Source organism: Phalacrocorax carbo, chromosome 7 (assembly GCF_963921805.1).
Source record: "Phalacrocorax carbo chromosome 7, bPhaCar2.1, whole genome shotgun sequence".
NCBI classification, from domain to species: domain Eukaryota; kingdom Metazoa; phylum Chordata; class Aves; order Suliformes; family Phalacrocoracidae; genus Phalacrocorax; species Phalacrocorax carbo.
The window spans coordinates 26321299-26334812 of record NC_087519.1 but is presented as its reverse complement, the minus strand read 5'-3'; the positions used below and the strand labels follow the sequence as shown (position 1 = coordinate 26334812).

The window sequence follows — 13514 nt, the reverse complement described above, 5'->3', positions numbered from 1 at the left end:
CTATAGGCCAGTCAGCCTCACCTCCGTCCCTGGAAAGGTGATGGAGCAGTTCATCCTGGAGGTCACCTTCAGGCATGTAGAGTGAAAGAAGGTTCTCAGGAGTAGGCAAAATGGATTCACCAAGGGGAGATCATGCTTAACCAACCTGATGGCCTTCTATGAGGGCATGACTGGCTGAGGAGGTGAAGGGAGAGCAGTGGATGTTGTTTACCTTGACTTCAGCAAGGCTTTTGTCACCATCTCCCATAACATCCTCATAGGTAAGCTTAGGAAGTATGGGTTAGGTGAGAGGACAGTGAGATGGATGGAGAACTGGCTGAACCACAGAGCTCAGAGGGTCGTGATCAACAGCAGAGTCTTGCTGGAGGCCCGTAACTAGCGGTGTTCCCCGGGGGTCTGTGCTGGGTCCAGTCCTGTTCAATATATTCATTAGTGACCTGGACGAAGGGACAGAGAGTAGCCCCCGCAAGTTCGCTGATGACACCAAGCTGGGAGGAGTGGCTGATACACCAGAAGGCTGTGCTGCCATCCAGCGAGACCTGGACAAACTAGAGAGCTGAGCCAAGGGGAACCGCATGAAATTCAACAAAAGTGAGTGTAAGGTCCTGCACCTGGGAGGGAAGAGCCGCATGCACCAGTACAGGTTGGGGGTTGACCTGCTGGAAAGCAACTCTGCTGAGAATGACCTGGGAGTGTGGGTGGGCAGCAAGGTGACCCTGAGCCAGCAATGTGCCCTTGTGGCCAAGAAGGCCAACGGTATCCTGGGGTGCATAAAAAGCAGTGTGGCCAGCAGGTCGAGGGAGGTTATCCTCCCCCTCTACCCCACCCTGGTGAGGCCACATCTGGAGTACTGCGTCCAGTTCTGGGCTCCCCAGTTCCAGAAAAACAGGGAACTACTCGAGCAAGCCCAGCAGAGAGCTACCAAGATGATCAGGGGACCGGAGCATCTCTCTTATGAGGAAAGGCTGAGACCTGGGTTTGTTCAGCCTGGAGAAAAGAAGACTGAGGGGGGATCTTGTCAATGCTTATCAATATCTGAAGGGTGGGTGTCAAGAGGATGGGGCCAGACTCTTTTCAGAGGTGTCCAATGACAGGACAAGGGGCAATGGGCACAAGCTGGAACATAGGAATTTCCACCTGAATATGAGGAAAAACTTCTTTCCTGTGAGGGTGCCAGAGCAGTAGCACAGGCTGCCCAGGGAGGCTGTGAAGTCTCCTTCCCTGGAGACATTCAAAACCCGCCTGGACGCATTCCTGTGCACCCTGCTCTAGGGGTACCTGCTCAAGCAAGGGGTTTGGACAAGATGAACTCCAGAGGTTCCTCCCAACCCCTGTAGTTCTGTGATTGACACAGCCTGAATCTCAGTGGCTGAAATATAATATTTAGCATGTAAAATGGTAGTTTACACTGGCTCTGGGCAGACGTAACAGAACTGTTTCTAATGGGAGGAGATTTTTAGAAAGTGTTTTTGCTAAGCAAGGCCCCCAAGGTCTAATGGTGTTTGCACTCTGATATACTGGCACAAAAAACTTTCATGATATTAATCAATAAAGGCAGGTTTAGAAGAACCCCCCACTAAACCATCTCCCTCTATACTGTACCAAAACCATAATTTCTTCAGTTAACTACTCTTCTTGAAAAATCAAACGCTGTCCAACACAGGGAGCCCTTAAAGTCAGTTAGTTGTCCAAAATCCTACATATAATGATGTATAAATTAATATCACAAAGGGTGAATAAAGGGAAGGAAGGATATAATAATGCACATATGTTTGCAAAGTGTGATGCTCTTGCAAGCTGGGAAATTACAAAAAGCTTAACAAAGTAAAATTAGGCATGTAAAAGTAAACTCTTCTCATATTGCAGATATGACGGCTGCCTTTTTAGTCATTACACTTGCTTTATCTCTGAAGCTGTATGGACATTTCAAGTGTTAGAAATATAAATATGGAAACCTTTAAGCACAAATATATTGCTTTACAATTGCTTATAATTTGGCACAATGTAAATTGGCACAATTCGGCTCTTTGCATTCCTTCCTCTGATATTTTTTCCTTCATACATTAGTGCCTATGGCCCTGCCTTTTTCTGAACTGACCGACAAGCTCGCATGTGAGAGTTGTAACTCTGGGTCCCTCTGTTTATAACAAATTGATATGAGCTTTGCTTCTTTTCTGTCCATATGCATGCATATGCTTTACTGTTTACCTATATATGTATATACTTTATGTATATATATGTATATATGTATGTGTATATATATGTGTTTTTATATGTATATATGTGTATATATATATGTATATATATATGTATATACTTTATGTATATATATGTATATACTTTACATCCATATGCTTTACTGTTTTCCAAGTGACAGATATTGATTTTTGGTAAAATAACTAAGAAAGCTCAAAAGGAGCAAATGAGTTTTTTTCCTGGTCAACATAATTCTAAAAAAGGCCTAAGCTTTCAGTAAATACCAAAAGATATACATGCTGGCAGTTAACAATAGCAAGTAAGATGCCTAAAAGGATTAGTGTACAAAGGGAGCAAATCCAGGCACGTTTCTCCCCATATTTGTGAATGTTCAGGCTGGTCTTCCAGTGGTCTTACTCAAAACTGAGCACTGACCTAAGCAGACTTTCGGTAAGGTTTAGAGAATGAGCTATTGTTTAATATTATTTAATAACCTGTTTTGGGTGATGCTGAGTGTGTGTACAGAAATAATATAATGTGTTATGCTCCTAGGGGAATGCCAGTGCCTACGTGGGATGCTTGCCTTTGGGCCCTGGCTTCATACCTGAACAGGTGAGAAATCATCCTTCTGAATGTTACTGGAGCCAAATCCAGACCAGAAGGTGGTTGGGCTTATGGAGAGCAATCCTCAGCCATTGCTGGAGCATCCTAAAGCAGCCACATTGATACACGTCCAGTTTTGAGGGAGATCTCCAGAGCAAATATGTTCATCTTTTCATGGAGCAAAACTGAAGCAGGTTCCAAATCTCAGGAATAAAATGAATCTCATCTCAAGGGTAATTTTGTAGGATTACTGTCTCTAAAGTTATTCAGGATCAAAAGAAATCTCCACAGGGTCTCTGCTATGGAGAAGATGAAGGCTTGGGTGTGCTCTAGAGCAGAAAACCAGGCTGTCCCACTGAACACTGTCCCTGCTGCACAGCATCAGGTGAAACTGTTGAACATCTACAGCCCAAGACACTGGATGTGCTGCTAAAAGTGGCCAACATTGTATGTGAACCAAACCTGAGCAGGCATGCCATGGTCCAAAGCTGGTGCAATGCTTTCCCTATAACCATGGTGAGTCTCCCATGGTGTTCAAGGATGAAATGTTGCTCTGCATTTGTTGGATGTGCAACAGCATGGAGAGGTGAAGGGAAAGTATGACTTTGTCACTAGTCATCTTGCTGGGAGCTGGGGCCTCAGTCTGCTGCAGACTGCTTATGTGACACTAGGGTTGGATTTTTGCCTCCCTTGCCCATGCCACCAAGCCCTTGAGGACGAAAGGGACCTGGCACAGGCCCTGACTACAGGCTCCCATTTTTCTGGGCTCCTCATGCAGCGAAGCAAAAAACCAGGCTCCTCTGGAGGGCAATACAGAGCAGCACCAGGATTTTGGCCACTCCCTGTATTTAAGGTTGTTTTTCTTTTTTGGGGGCAGGTATGAAGCATGCAGTGGTCTCAGTCCAAGTAACTTGGCAGTGCCCTATCCACCAACACAGCCCCCAGCTCCATGCAGACTGGGCTCACTGCATGTGTGTGAGCCTGCTTGTCCTCCACTGCTGCCTTTCCAGCAGACTTTTGGGGACCCAAACTTGTGCCAGGTTGGCAGGGCACAGGCAAAGCCATGGCAGCAGCATCTGGCCCAACACACCGTGGAGGAGGAGAACCAGGCAGAGTCCTGGTGAGATGCTGGCAGCTCACAGCATCCAAGTGGGGGCTGAGGAAGGATACAAAGAGGTTTGCCTCAGTTCATCTGACATATTAAGAGACAGGATGAGTCCAGCCCTGAAAAGCATGTTTCTGGGGCAAAAATGCTCATTTTGGACATCAGAGCCCAGCCAAATCCTGGCTGTGCCTGTAGAAGTGCAGGAGATAGACAGAAGAATCCACTGAGATAAATAACCCCATTTCTGCCTTAAAGTACTTTCCCAAATACTCCCACCAAGCAGCCAGGGTTGTGGGCAGTCTGCATTAATGCACAGCGTCACTTTCTGCTGCAGGCTGAGCCTGTGTATTTTAGCTCATAGTTTCACCATCTCCCCTGTATGCTGGGGATACGGGCTGCTCCAGACTTCAACTTTACACCGCCTCTTCTGCAGGATTAGGTTGCATAGAAAATTACCCTCCTAAGTCCCAGCCAAGGAGCTTGGTAGCACATTGAGGCAATGAGGGGAGCTGGTTCAGGAGAGTGATACTTTCATGTTGTGCAAGATAAAAGCTGGGTGGAAGATTTTAATAACCACTGTCATCTGTTCCCATGCATGCCCCTGTATTAATACATCCTCTAGGCTCAGCAGACACTACATATGTGCATGAGGGAGGGAGGGAGGGAAGGAGGGAGAGAGGGAGGGAGGGAAGGAGGGATGGAGGGAAGGATGTGTTCATCCCCAGATGAGCTTCTGGCTTTGGAGATGGACACTGGCCATCCTATTTCCTTGCAAGTCAGACTGCAAATGATGGATCTGAACAAGTGTTTGCAGAAGGAGAGGGTTTCTCACAGAGGGGTGTTTCGGGGCATGGGAGCTCCTCACCTACGTCATTTCCCAATTGAAACTGGAGCCCTCCTAGCATTTTTGCCCAGGGTGCAATCTGCTGATAAAGCCCTGACTATGTCGATAGCTTTCTGTAGGGACTGTTTGCTCTGCCTGGCTGCGGCAACATTAGCCACTCTTGCATCTTCCGCCAGCTCTCTGCAGCAGGAAACACGTGCAAATGCAAACAAAGCCGGGGGCAGGCCCTTTGCACCCTGCAGTGGGGCGAGGTGGGGTGCCCCCGAGTTGGCCAGGAGCAAATGGGCACACCCTGACATATTTGGTGGGTAATTTCTAAGAGCAGAAAGGCTCACTTTTTGCTGCTACCAGAAGTTGTGAAGGGATTGAGCTGAGTGCTTTTGATGGCTTATAAGCACTAAGAGGTTGCTGTTGGAGAGACGTAGTTTTCTGCGTGGCAAATGAGTGTTTTTGCCCTGCTTGCGTGTATGCAACATGTGGGGCTGCTGGCACCCATTGACTGGACAAAGCTTCCAGCCTGGATATATAGCCTTGCGAAAAATCAGGAGGAGAAGGGAAAAAGGAACAGGACAGGAGCTGCAAAGAGCCTGACTGCTGCGGGTGACTGGCAGGTGGGGATTGCATCCCAGCAGGATGATCTGGTCTCCTTGAACAGGCTGCGTGGTGCTGGTCCAGCACAGGTCAGGGCTGCAGGAGGGATGCACTGGGGAGCTCTCACTGGTACTACAGCTCCACCTCTCCCTTACAAATTCTGCTGTCCCAGGACAGGACAGCCACTGATACCCCTTAGACTCCAGGGCCAGGAAAGCTCAGGGGATTCTGCCAACCTGAAGTGGGCCATTGCAATCCTTGGGGCACCTGACGGCACTCCTGTACCACTCAAGGCATCCTCCTGGGGACAGGTTGTGGGAACAAGCAGAAGCTCTGACAGACTAGCAAGCCTCCCTGCCTGCCTGATCTCTACTGGGGAGCTGGGCAGGCATCTGAGCTTGTCAGACAGCTAGTTCAGGATGTGTGCTGTTATCTGGGATGTGTTTGTGTAGCCCTGTTGTTGCCTTCCTTGGAACTATTCAGAGCATCAATGCCACGCCAGCATAGTTGTTCTTTGCTATATAGCAAAGAGATCTAAGCTGTGGTGCAAAGTAGCCTCTATAAGTGTGGTTCTAGATGCAAAGAGAAAAGGATTAATATGATGTAAACCACCCTCAAAATGGACAAATGGTCTGCCTTTTGGCACCAACTCAGTCCCACCCATCTCTCCTAACCCTCACAGAGTGGCAGAGCTTATATTTGGCTGCTCAAAGGACCTCACACTGCGTGCTCCTGTGTGCCTGCACCTTTGAAAACACAGCCCTAGCTCCTTCCTCAGCCTTATCTCAACGCACCAAGAATGCAAACACCAGAGCTGGTGGAGAGCAAGCCATGAGGCCACTCAGGGCAGAAGATACTGGAGAGGCAGCACAGCTCCTCTGGCACAGGCAAAGGGTTCTCCACTGGCTGTGGGTACCTTTCAGTGTGGGTCAGCTTGGCTTTGCTTCCCAACAGACTGCACGCTTTGCCTGCTTTTTGTAGCCAAAAGGTGAGTTTCGCTTTATCTCTATAAACACGTCAGGTTGTAGAATCAGAAAGCAGGGAGAAGCAGCGCAATAAGAAGCCCCTTTGCTGGCATGCATTGCTGGAGGTTGGAAGGGCTGTATTAATTACAGTCTGCAATGAATATGATACATTCTTCTACAGGTTTTCCATTTGAAAGAGGTTTCCAAATGTTCCTGGTATTAAATCTGGAAGGAAGTTGGCTTTGAAGTGCATGCACGTGCACTAACTTGATTGTAGCTGTAATTTACTTGACCAGATTCTGTAAAGATATGAAAGTAAACCTGTGTAGGTTCAAGTGGTGCCGTGTGTGTTACAAAAGGAGACTGCCTTGGGGTTATTCCCCACCAGGAGAAGTACTGACAGTCACCAAGTTGGATGGGTGCAAAGCCAAATGCAAAATTCCACTGGTTCTCAGAGGAAACTCGCAGTTTGGGGGATAGACAAGAAGATGGGAATCTCTCTTTTGAATCTTGAGGGATGCCCAGGAGCTGTGGGATGAGGATCTGGTGACAGTGGAGTTTGGCATTGCCAGAGAACTGTGACACATGTATTATTTACCTGTGGTGCATAAACTGTAATTCATAATGCAGGTGACTTGCTTCAGATAGTCTAAAACTCAAATCCAATCTGAACTAAAGGGCTGTGCAAACTGAAAGCTACAGGTGCTGTTATTTTTTTATTTAAAAAATCATTTTGGCAGATGAGAAGACTTAGTCCCTGTGCAAGCTGAGCCCCTCTCTGAGTCCCCGTGGGGCCAACTGTGGCCCATGGGCTTCCCGGGGAGGGGATCCCTCTGGCCAGGCTGCCACTGCAGGAAGTCCAGCGTTTGCCATGGGGTCAGGCCGTGATGTGCAGGGGGTGTGTATGGCTGCAAGCACGCTGGCGCTTTGCTTTACTCACTCCCTTTGGTGACATTTACTGAAAAGTCCCGCTGTACCTTCCCGCCGCGTGTGTCTCATGGACACCTCAGAGGAATTATCACACATTTGTAGTAATCTCTCTTGTAGTCTCCCACCCATTTTTATCCTGCACTTGAAATACTGAAATTGCCCCAAGAAAAGAAATATCTTTACAAGATGGGCCATCAAGCCAGCATGCCGTCTGCTGCATCCAGAAAAGCAACCCACTCTGCAGGGTAATCTATTCAATGGCTGGGATTTATTTTTAACATTCAGTTCTGCAGTCCTTTTAACTTGAGCAGGGAAGTGAACATTTTGATAACAGCAGCCTCCGGGTCAAATGTGATGAGAATTCATAACTCGCCACATAGGGGTTTTGGAAAACCAACCAAGCAAAACAATTTCCCAGAATGAGACGATGAGGATTCGCATTTCTCTTCACAATGTCGTACACAGCGCCAGTATCTGTTGGAGTGCCTACTTATTCTCTCCCCACAATTTGCAAATAAAATGCCTCCAGGACTATTTTAAATTTGAATGGCTATTGCGAGCACAGCTTTGCTAGGCTGCTCATAAAGACCTGAGACATCGGATCTTTAGGCCATCAAAGAAGAAGTATTAATCCAGTAATGGGAATGTCCTGATGGTCCTATTTCTAATCAAAGTAAAGCCCGGGTTTTCTGCTTCAAGCAAAGATTGCCAAGAAAGTGGCATCAAGATTTAAAAATTCCAAAGGACAGAGGGAGGGAGCTCTAGTCTCTGGACTGTATGGGGGCGGCACAGAAACAGCAGCAGGCATGGATTAGGTTGAAGCTGGGACTAGGAAAAAAAATAAGCCCGAAAATCTGCCCAAGCTGAGATTGGTGAGGGAGCTGCTAGGAGACAATATTTTTGTTCTGTTTTATTTTCAAATGGCTGGAGGAAGTCAGAAGCATGTGTCTGGGAAAGGGCAGGAGGTTAGTGTGGGGGGAAATTTTGTCATTCAAGTAACATAGTTTATTTTAATCTTACTTCTGCTGCTGTTTCCCGAGCCTTCTCGTGGTGGGCTTAGCAGCGGGTGTTCATGCTGCACCTGGACATTGCTGGGGCTGCAGCACTCTGCAGCACAGGCTGCTTTATCTGCAGGCTTGGGAACGAGTAATTTCCAAACGACTTGTATTTGCTCTCGGTGGCGTGTCTTCCGTCCAAACTCAATATCTGGAGGGAGGCCCCGGGTGCAGGGTAGTGCCTCTCACAGCAGGGGTCCTCTGCAGAGTGCTGGGGCAGTGATAGAAAGTGGGAAAACAAAGGGGAAAAAAGTAATAATAAGAAAGCAGCATTCCCTCCTCTGCAGGCTGCAAACCTGCTGGCTTTGTCCGGCAGATCATACCCACAGCCACATTGATGCCTGGTGGCTATAGCATTGTCACCTGCTCCACCCCCGGCATCTTCTCCCATGCTGTTGTGGGAACCCAGGGTGTAACGAGGAGCTCTGTGCAGTGGCAATGAAAAACAACAAAATTTGCTATGCAGCATGGAAAGCTGTACTGATGGGAACAGTCATTGCTTTAATATTTAATTCAATGAGATCTAGCTCTGAGAAATGGATCAGGAGCTGCCACAGCTTCATAGCACGCACTCAGCAGTTGCAGGGGAATTTCCACAGGGTTTGCTACGCTGCGGATTTATCTGTATTGAGGTTGGGTGACATGGTAATGCATCTCATTAATTAACCAGGCACACAGAGACATACTTCCTCCCACCCCCTTTAATTAATCAAGCTTTAAACACTTCCAGGGGGTGGCTTAGACATCAGGTTGTCATGAGAAGTGTCTCTACTCTGTTGGACACTGGCTTGTGGTCTCTGCAGAGCAAACGTGGGCTGCTCAGATGCAACTAGGTGGCATTTCAGGAGAGAATTTCCTTGCATCACAAGCCTGTCAAACAGTGCAATGAAGATAAGATCCAATCCTGCTGCTCACCCGCAGGAACTCCCCAGTGCTGTACGGGCTCATGTCGTGGCAAGACCAGGAATGAGGAGCTGGGCCAGGCTGATGTAGGCATGAGATGGGTCTTGCCTAAAACCCATACCTGTTTTGTCCTTTTAGGTGGCCCATTGGCACCAAAACGTTTCTGCAACTGAGATTCAGCCTGCAGCAGAGCCAGTTTTCCTCTGTGCATCAGTGTCCTGCCTTCAGAAATCCCTTTGCATGCTCCAAACAGTTTGAGTGTCTTTACCACGGAGCTGGGCTTCAAGGGTGCTTGATAGCCACCACGACGGCAAACAAACAAGCTGGATATGTGGATTTTTCAGAACTATAATCTGGGTAGGTCCTAGTTCTTTGCTTGTACAAACCCATCCTTTTTCTTTCCTTACATCTGTCTCTCTCTGGTCCTTCTGCAGCCCCCATCACTGCAGGACCCAAGTCCCTCACAGCCGTTGAGGATGAAGTGGGAGCAGAAGGGGCAAATTGGGAAAAAGACTTCAGTGCCTACATGCTAATGTTTTAGCTTTGGCTGACACATCCCAAACTGTAATCATGCCCTTCCCCTCGCTGGCATTCACAGCCCCCTCTGCCACCTAATTCCACTAGCACATCAGGGTTTGCTCCTCAACTCCCCTAGACATGTCCTGCCTGTGGACAAGGATGTGTTGGCATGATGCTGCAGTGCTTGGGAACAGTTTGCTACATCAGCCTGCTCCAGAGGTGGGCTTGGGGCTCCTTGCCTTGGCATGGGGTGAGGCAGTCCTTCTTGATTTGCTCTCCCTGCTCTCTCCCTTGGTCCTTCCCTCTCTGCCAACCCAATGTCTGCGTAGCTGTGCCATGAGACATAGTCACATGTCCCTTCTCCAAGACTGCTCCTGATACCCTGTGCCTGGCTGGGGATGAGGAGGTGGGACTCCAGCACTTGACCCCACAGCACAGAGCCCTCTGCACTGTGAGACATCTTGCCAAGCTTGTCCTGGGGAAAAGGCACGAGCTTCACCAAACTGCCTTTATGCTACACTGTTCAAAGCCATGTCCTACCATTTCTCAGTCCTGCTAAGCAATAACACTGGCATATATTTTTGCTGTTCCTTGTCTCTCCTTAGCATCCATGTCTGAGGCATGACTCCAAAGGCCCAGGGAAAGCAAGAATGTTGAAGAAAATCCAGATATGCCTCTGCTTCTTCTTTGTCTCAGGAATTTTGTATGAGATCTCCCTGCTGTCCAGCTGCTGCTCCTCCTATATGCCTATGCCCAAGCACTTCCTGACACCTGAGCAGGTCTTGAACCTCGGCAAAAGCATCATCTTTCTGGAGACAACAGATCGCCTGGAGCCGCCCCCGCTGGTGTGCTGCTCCGTGGAGTCTGCTGCCAGGATTTACCAGGACCGGCCTATCATCCTTTTCATGAAGGGTCTTACAAACGACACGGCATTGGTCTTGAACTCCAGCTATGCAGCCTTCTCACTTTTGTCTTCTATGAAGAATGTCTTCATTTTTCCTCTCCAGATGGAAACTGTCTTCCAGGAGACCCCTCTGCTCCAGTGGTACAACCAGGTGAGTGTTATAATAAGGGGAAAATAGGGAAATAGGAAAACTTATAAATGGGAAGGGGAAAAGGTCAGAAGTAAGCTTAAAATGAACGGAGAAGTGCAGGAGTAGCTATGTGAAATTAGTCACCTTTTTTTTTTTTGGTTCAGAATAGATTAATTTTTGCCATGTTTTGCAGTGTATTCATCTATCTGTTTATTGAACATATTATCAGCATTTTCCCCCCTATCTGGAGAATCATATTTTTTGGCAAATGAAACAGTGGTAAAAATAGATTACATACATATTTTGATAAAACATCACTTAATAATCTTTCTCAGCAGAAGCTGGTGGAACAAAATGTGCTGCCTCAGTCATCTGAGTGCTTGTTAATGCTGCCACACACCGACAGAGCCCACAGTGGATGAGATGCAGGAGGTATTTCAGTTTTTGTAATAGCAAAATGCAAAACCAAGGTGGGATCTTGCAAGCTCCACCCTGGAAAGAAGTTCCTGGCAAACTGCTTGCAAGTAGCTTTTGGCCAATTTGTTTGACTCCATCACTGTGCGGGGCAGGCATATTTCCTTCAAACTCTTCTTTCTGAGAAATATTGACTCCAAATACCAACAGTGCGTGAAAACCCTCCAGCCTGTTTCAAAGAGCTGGGAGTGATCAGGGAGTGTGTTAAGTGAGTTGTGTCCCACTGAAATAGCAGGCAATGATTCACAGTATCATTGATTTAACATTGTAGGTTCCATTAAAACACCTGTGAAACGGTCCTGCATTCATTTATATTAACAAAGTATTGCTCTCCACTGCCCCCTTATCTTATTCCAATAAAATTCAATAGCTGTAGGAAGAACATCTGTGACATTGGCAGGCATGCAGGTGCAGTTTTATGGTGCCATTTGCATCCAATGGATGGATGTGGTCTGTTCTCTGCTGGTGGCATCGCTGTCCCACCTTTCCCACTCTGCAGGTAGTCCCGGAGCACGAGAAGAACTGGGTCCACATCAGCTCTGATGCTAGCAGACTGGCACTCATTTGGAAGTATGGAGGCATCTACATGGACACAGATGTCATCTCCATCAGGCCCATCCCTGAGGAAAGCTTCCTTGCAGCACAGAGGTCGCAGTTCTCCAGCAACGGGATCTTTGGCTTCCCTGCCTATCACAAATTTATTTGGGACTGCATGGAGAACTTTGTTCTCAAGTACAATGGGAACATCTGGGGAAACCAGGGGCCCTTTTTAATGACAAGGATGCTTAAAGCTATCTGCAATCTCACAGATTTCAAAGGCACCGAGGACCACAGGTGTCAGAACATCTCCTTCCTCAATCCCCAGCGCTTCTACCCCATACCGTACCGAGCCTGGGGCCGGTACTACAAGGTGTGGGACAAAAGCCCCAATTTCAACCACTCCTACGCACTGCACTTATGGAACTTTATGAACCGCAACCGGAAAACCGTGGTTGCAGGCAGCAACACACTGGCTGAAAAACTGTACAAAGCCTACTGCCCCACTACATATGAGGACCTGATCCAAAATGCAGAGCTGAAGGACTTCACACACTCTGAGGATGCTGCATGAGATGGTGTGAGGAGGAGGGGGGTGATCCTTCCAGCCCTCCCTGTCCTGGGCCCAAAACACAGTCACCACTGGTGTCAGTAGCTGGCTTTGTAGGAGGAAGAAAGACCTTTTCATAATCACCATCCCTACTCCATTGGGACACTAAGGAGCATGTGCAGAATGGTGGTGGGTATTCATCGGACATAGCCTCCAGCAACACTAAGGACACCTTTACTGAGTTCTGTTTCCTTAGAGGTACTCATGAACCAAACCTTCCTGAATCAAACAGACTTACAGGCCTTACTGGTGAGCTTTTCCAAGGGCGAAGTTCCTAAAAGGATGCATGGCCTCCTGGGAGGAATTTAATCTCTGCACCTTTTGGCACTATTGGCAGCTACCCATGTCAGAAAAGCCACAAACACAGAGTTGAGGCTTTAGACTGGGTTCAAGCCTCTGAGGCAAGTGTAGGGCAAAGGATGGATGACAGTAATTGCTAATGAAGAGAAGCCCAAACCACTGTCTTTTCATTAATCTGTGTTTTTCTCACATGGAATTTACACCCTACATTTTTGAGAGGGACCTTACCAGTGCAAGTGAAAATAAAATGGTTAATAAACCACTATTCCTGAGCTTGCTTTCCCCTGCATGCCCTTGGAAAATTAGTCCTGTTTTTCAAATATTGTGCTCCTGCACTTTTACTTTCACTCCTTCCAGGAAGGGGCTGCACCGCCCCATCCTCTGATGTCAGTTCTGGCTGCGAACAGTCACATCCCCCCTAGAAAGGAGATGCTGAGTCACCAAGAAAGGATAGGGGTGGCTCTCCAGGGCTCACAAATCCCTTTGAAATAAATGCATACCTAGAAATGAGATGCAGCAGCTCTGGTAACCCTCGTCCACCTGTGCAAAAATCCCCATTTAAACCCAACAGGGCACCCAGTGAATTTTTTCTGCTGAAAAGCAATGAATCCCCTTGCATTTACTTTTTTCCCAGGGTACTGCCAATCCACCCAACCCCCTGAAAAGAAGCCCAGCTTGCAAATCTCTTCTGAGTCTGTCTGAACAGCTGTTTTTAACTTGGGAACAGAAAGGCGGGGGTGGATTGGTTGCCCATCATCACATGTTTGCCATCTGCACAATGTTATCTTCTGTAAACACAGCAGCTAATGAGCATGCTGCAATCAGCAGCCCGGATTCTGCAACCAGAA

At 47.6% G+C, this 13514-nt stretch overlaps 1 protein-coding gene across 1 annotated transcript; it reads left to right on the top strand.

The window, feature by feature from the left end:
* The first annotated feature begins 4931 nt into the window (after positions 1 to 4931).
* On the top strand, positions 4932 to 12925 carry A4GNT (alpha-1,4-N-acetylglucosaminyltransferase). The gene is made up of 3 exons (XM_064455854.1): positions 4932 to 5052; positions 10317 to 10766; positions 11719 to 12925. Exons 1-3 carry the CDS (start codon positions 4951 to 4953, stop codon positions 12328 to 12330), a joined length of 1164 nt encoding a protein of 387 aa, XP_064311924.1. The 5' UTR covers positions 4932 to 4950; the 3' UTR covers positions 12331 to 12925.
* Positions 12926 to 13514: the final 589 nt, after the last annotated feature.

What these genes read in the sequence shown, in the direction of transcription:
- A4GNT (XM_064455854.1), top strand. Translation starts at nt 4,951, where the DNA reads ATGCAAACAAAGCCGGGGGCAGGCCCTTTGCACCCTGCAGTGGGGCGA. An exon ending in GGCACACCCTGACATATTTG is followed by an intron (nt 5,053 to 10,316) that starts GTGGGTAATTTC and finishes GTCTCTCCTTAG; the next exon opens with CATCCATGTCTGAGGCATGA. An exon ending in TGCTCCAGTGGTACAACCAG is followed by an intron (nt 10,767 to 11,718) that starts GTGAGTGTTATA and finishes CCCACTCTGCAG; the next exon opens with GTAGTCCCGGAGCACGAGAA.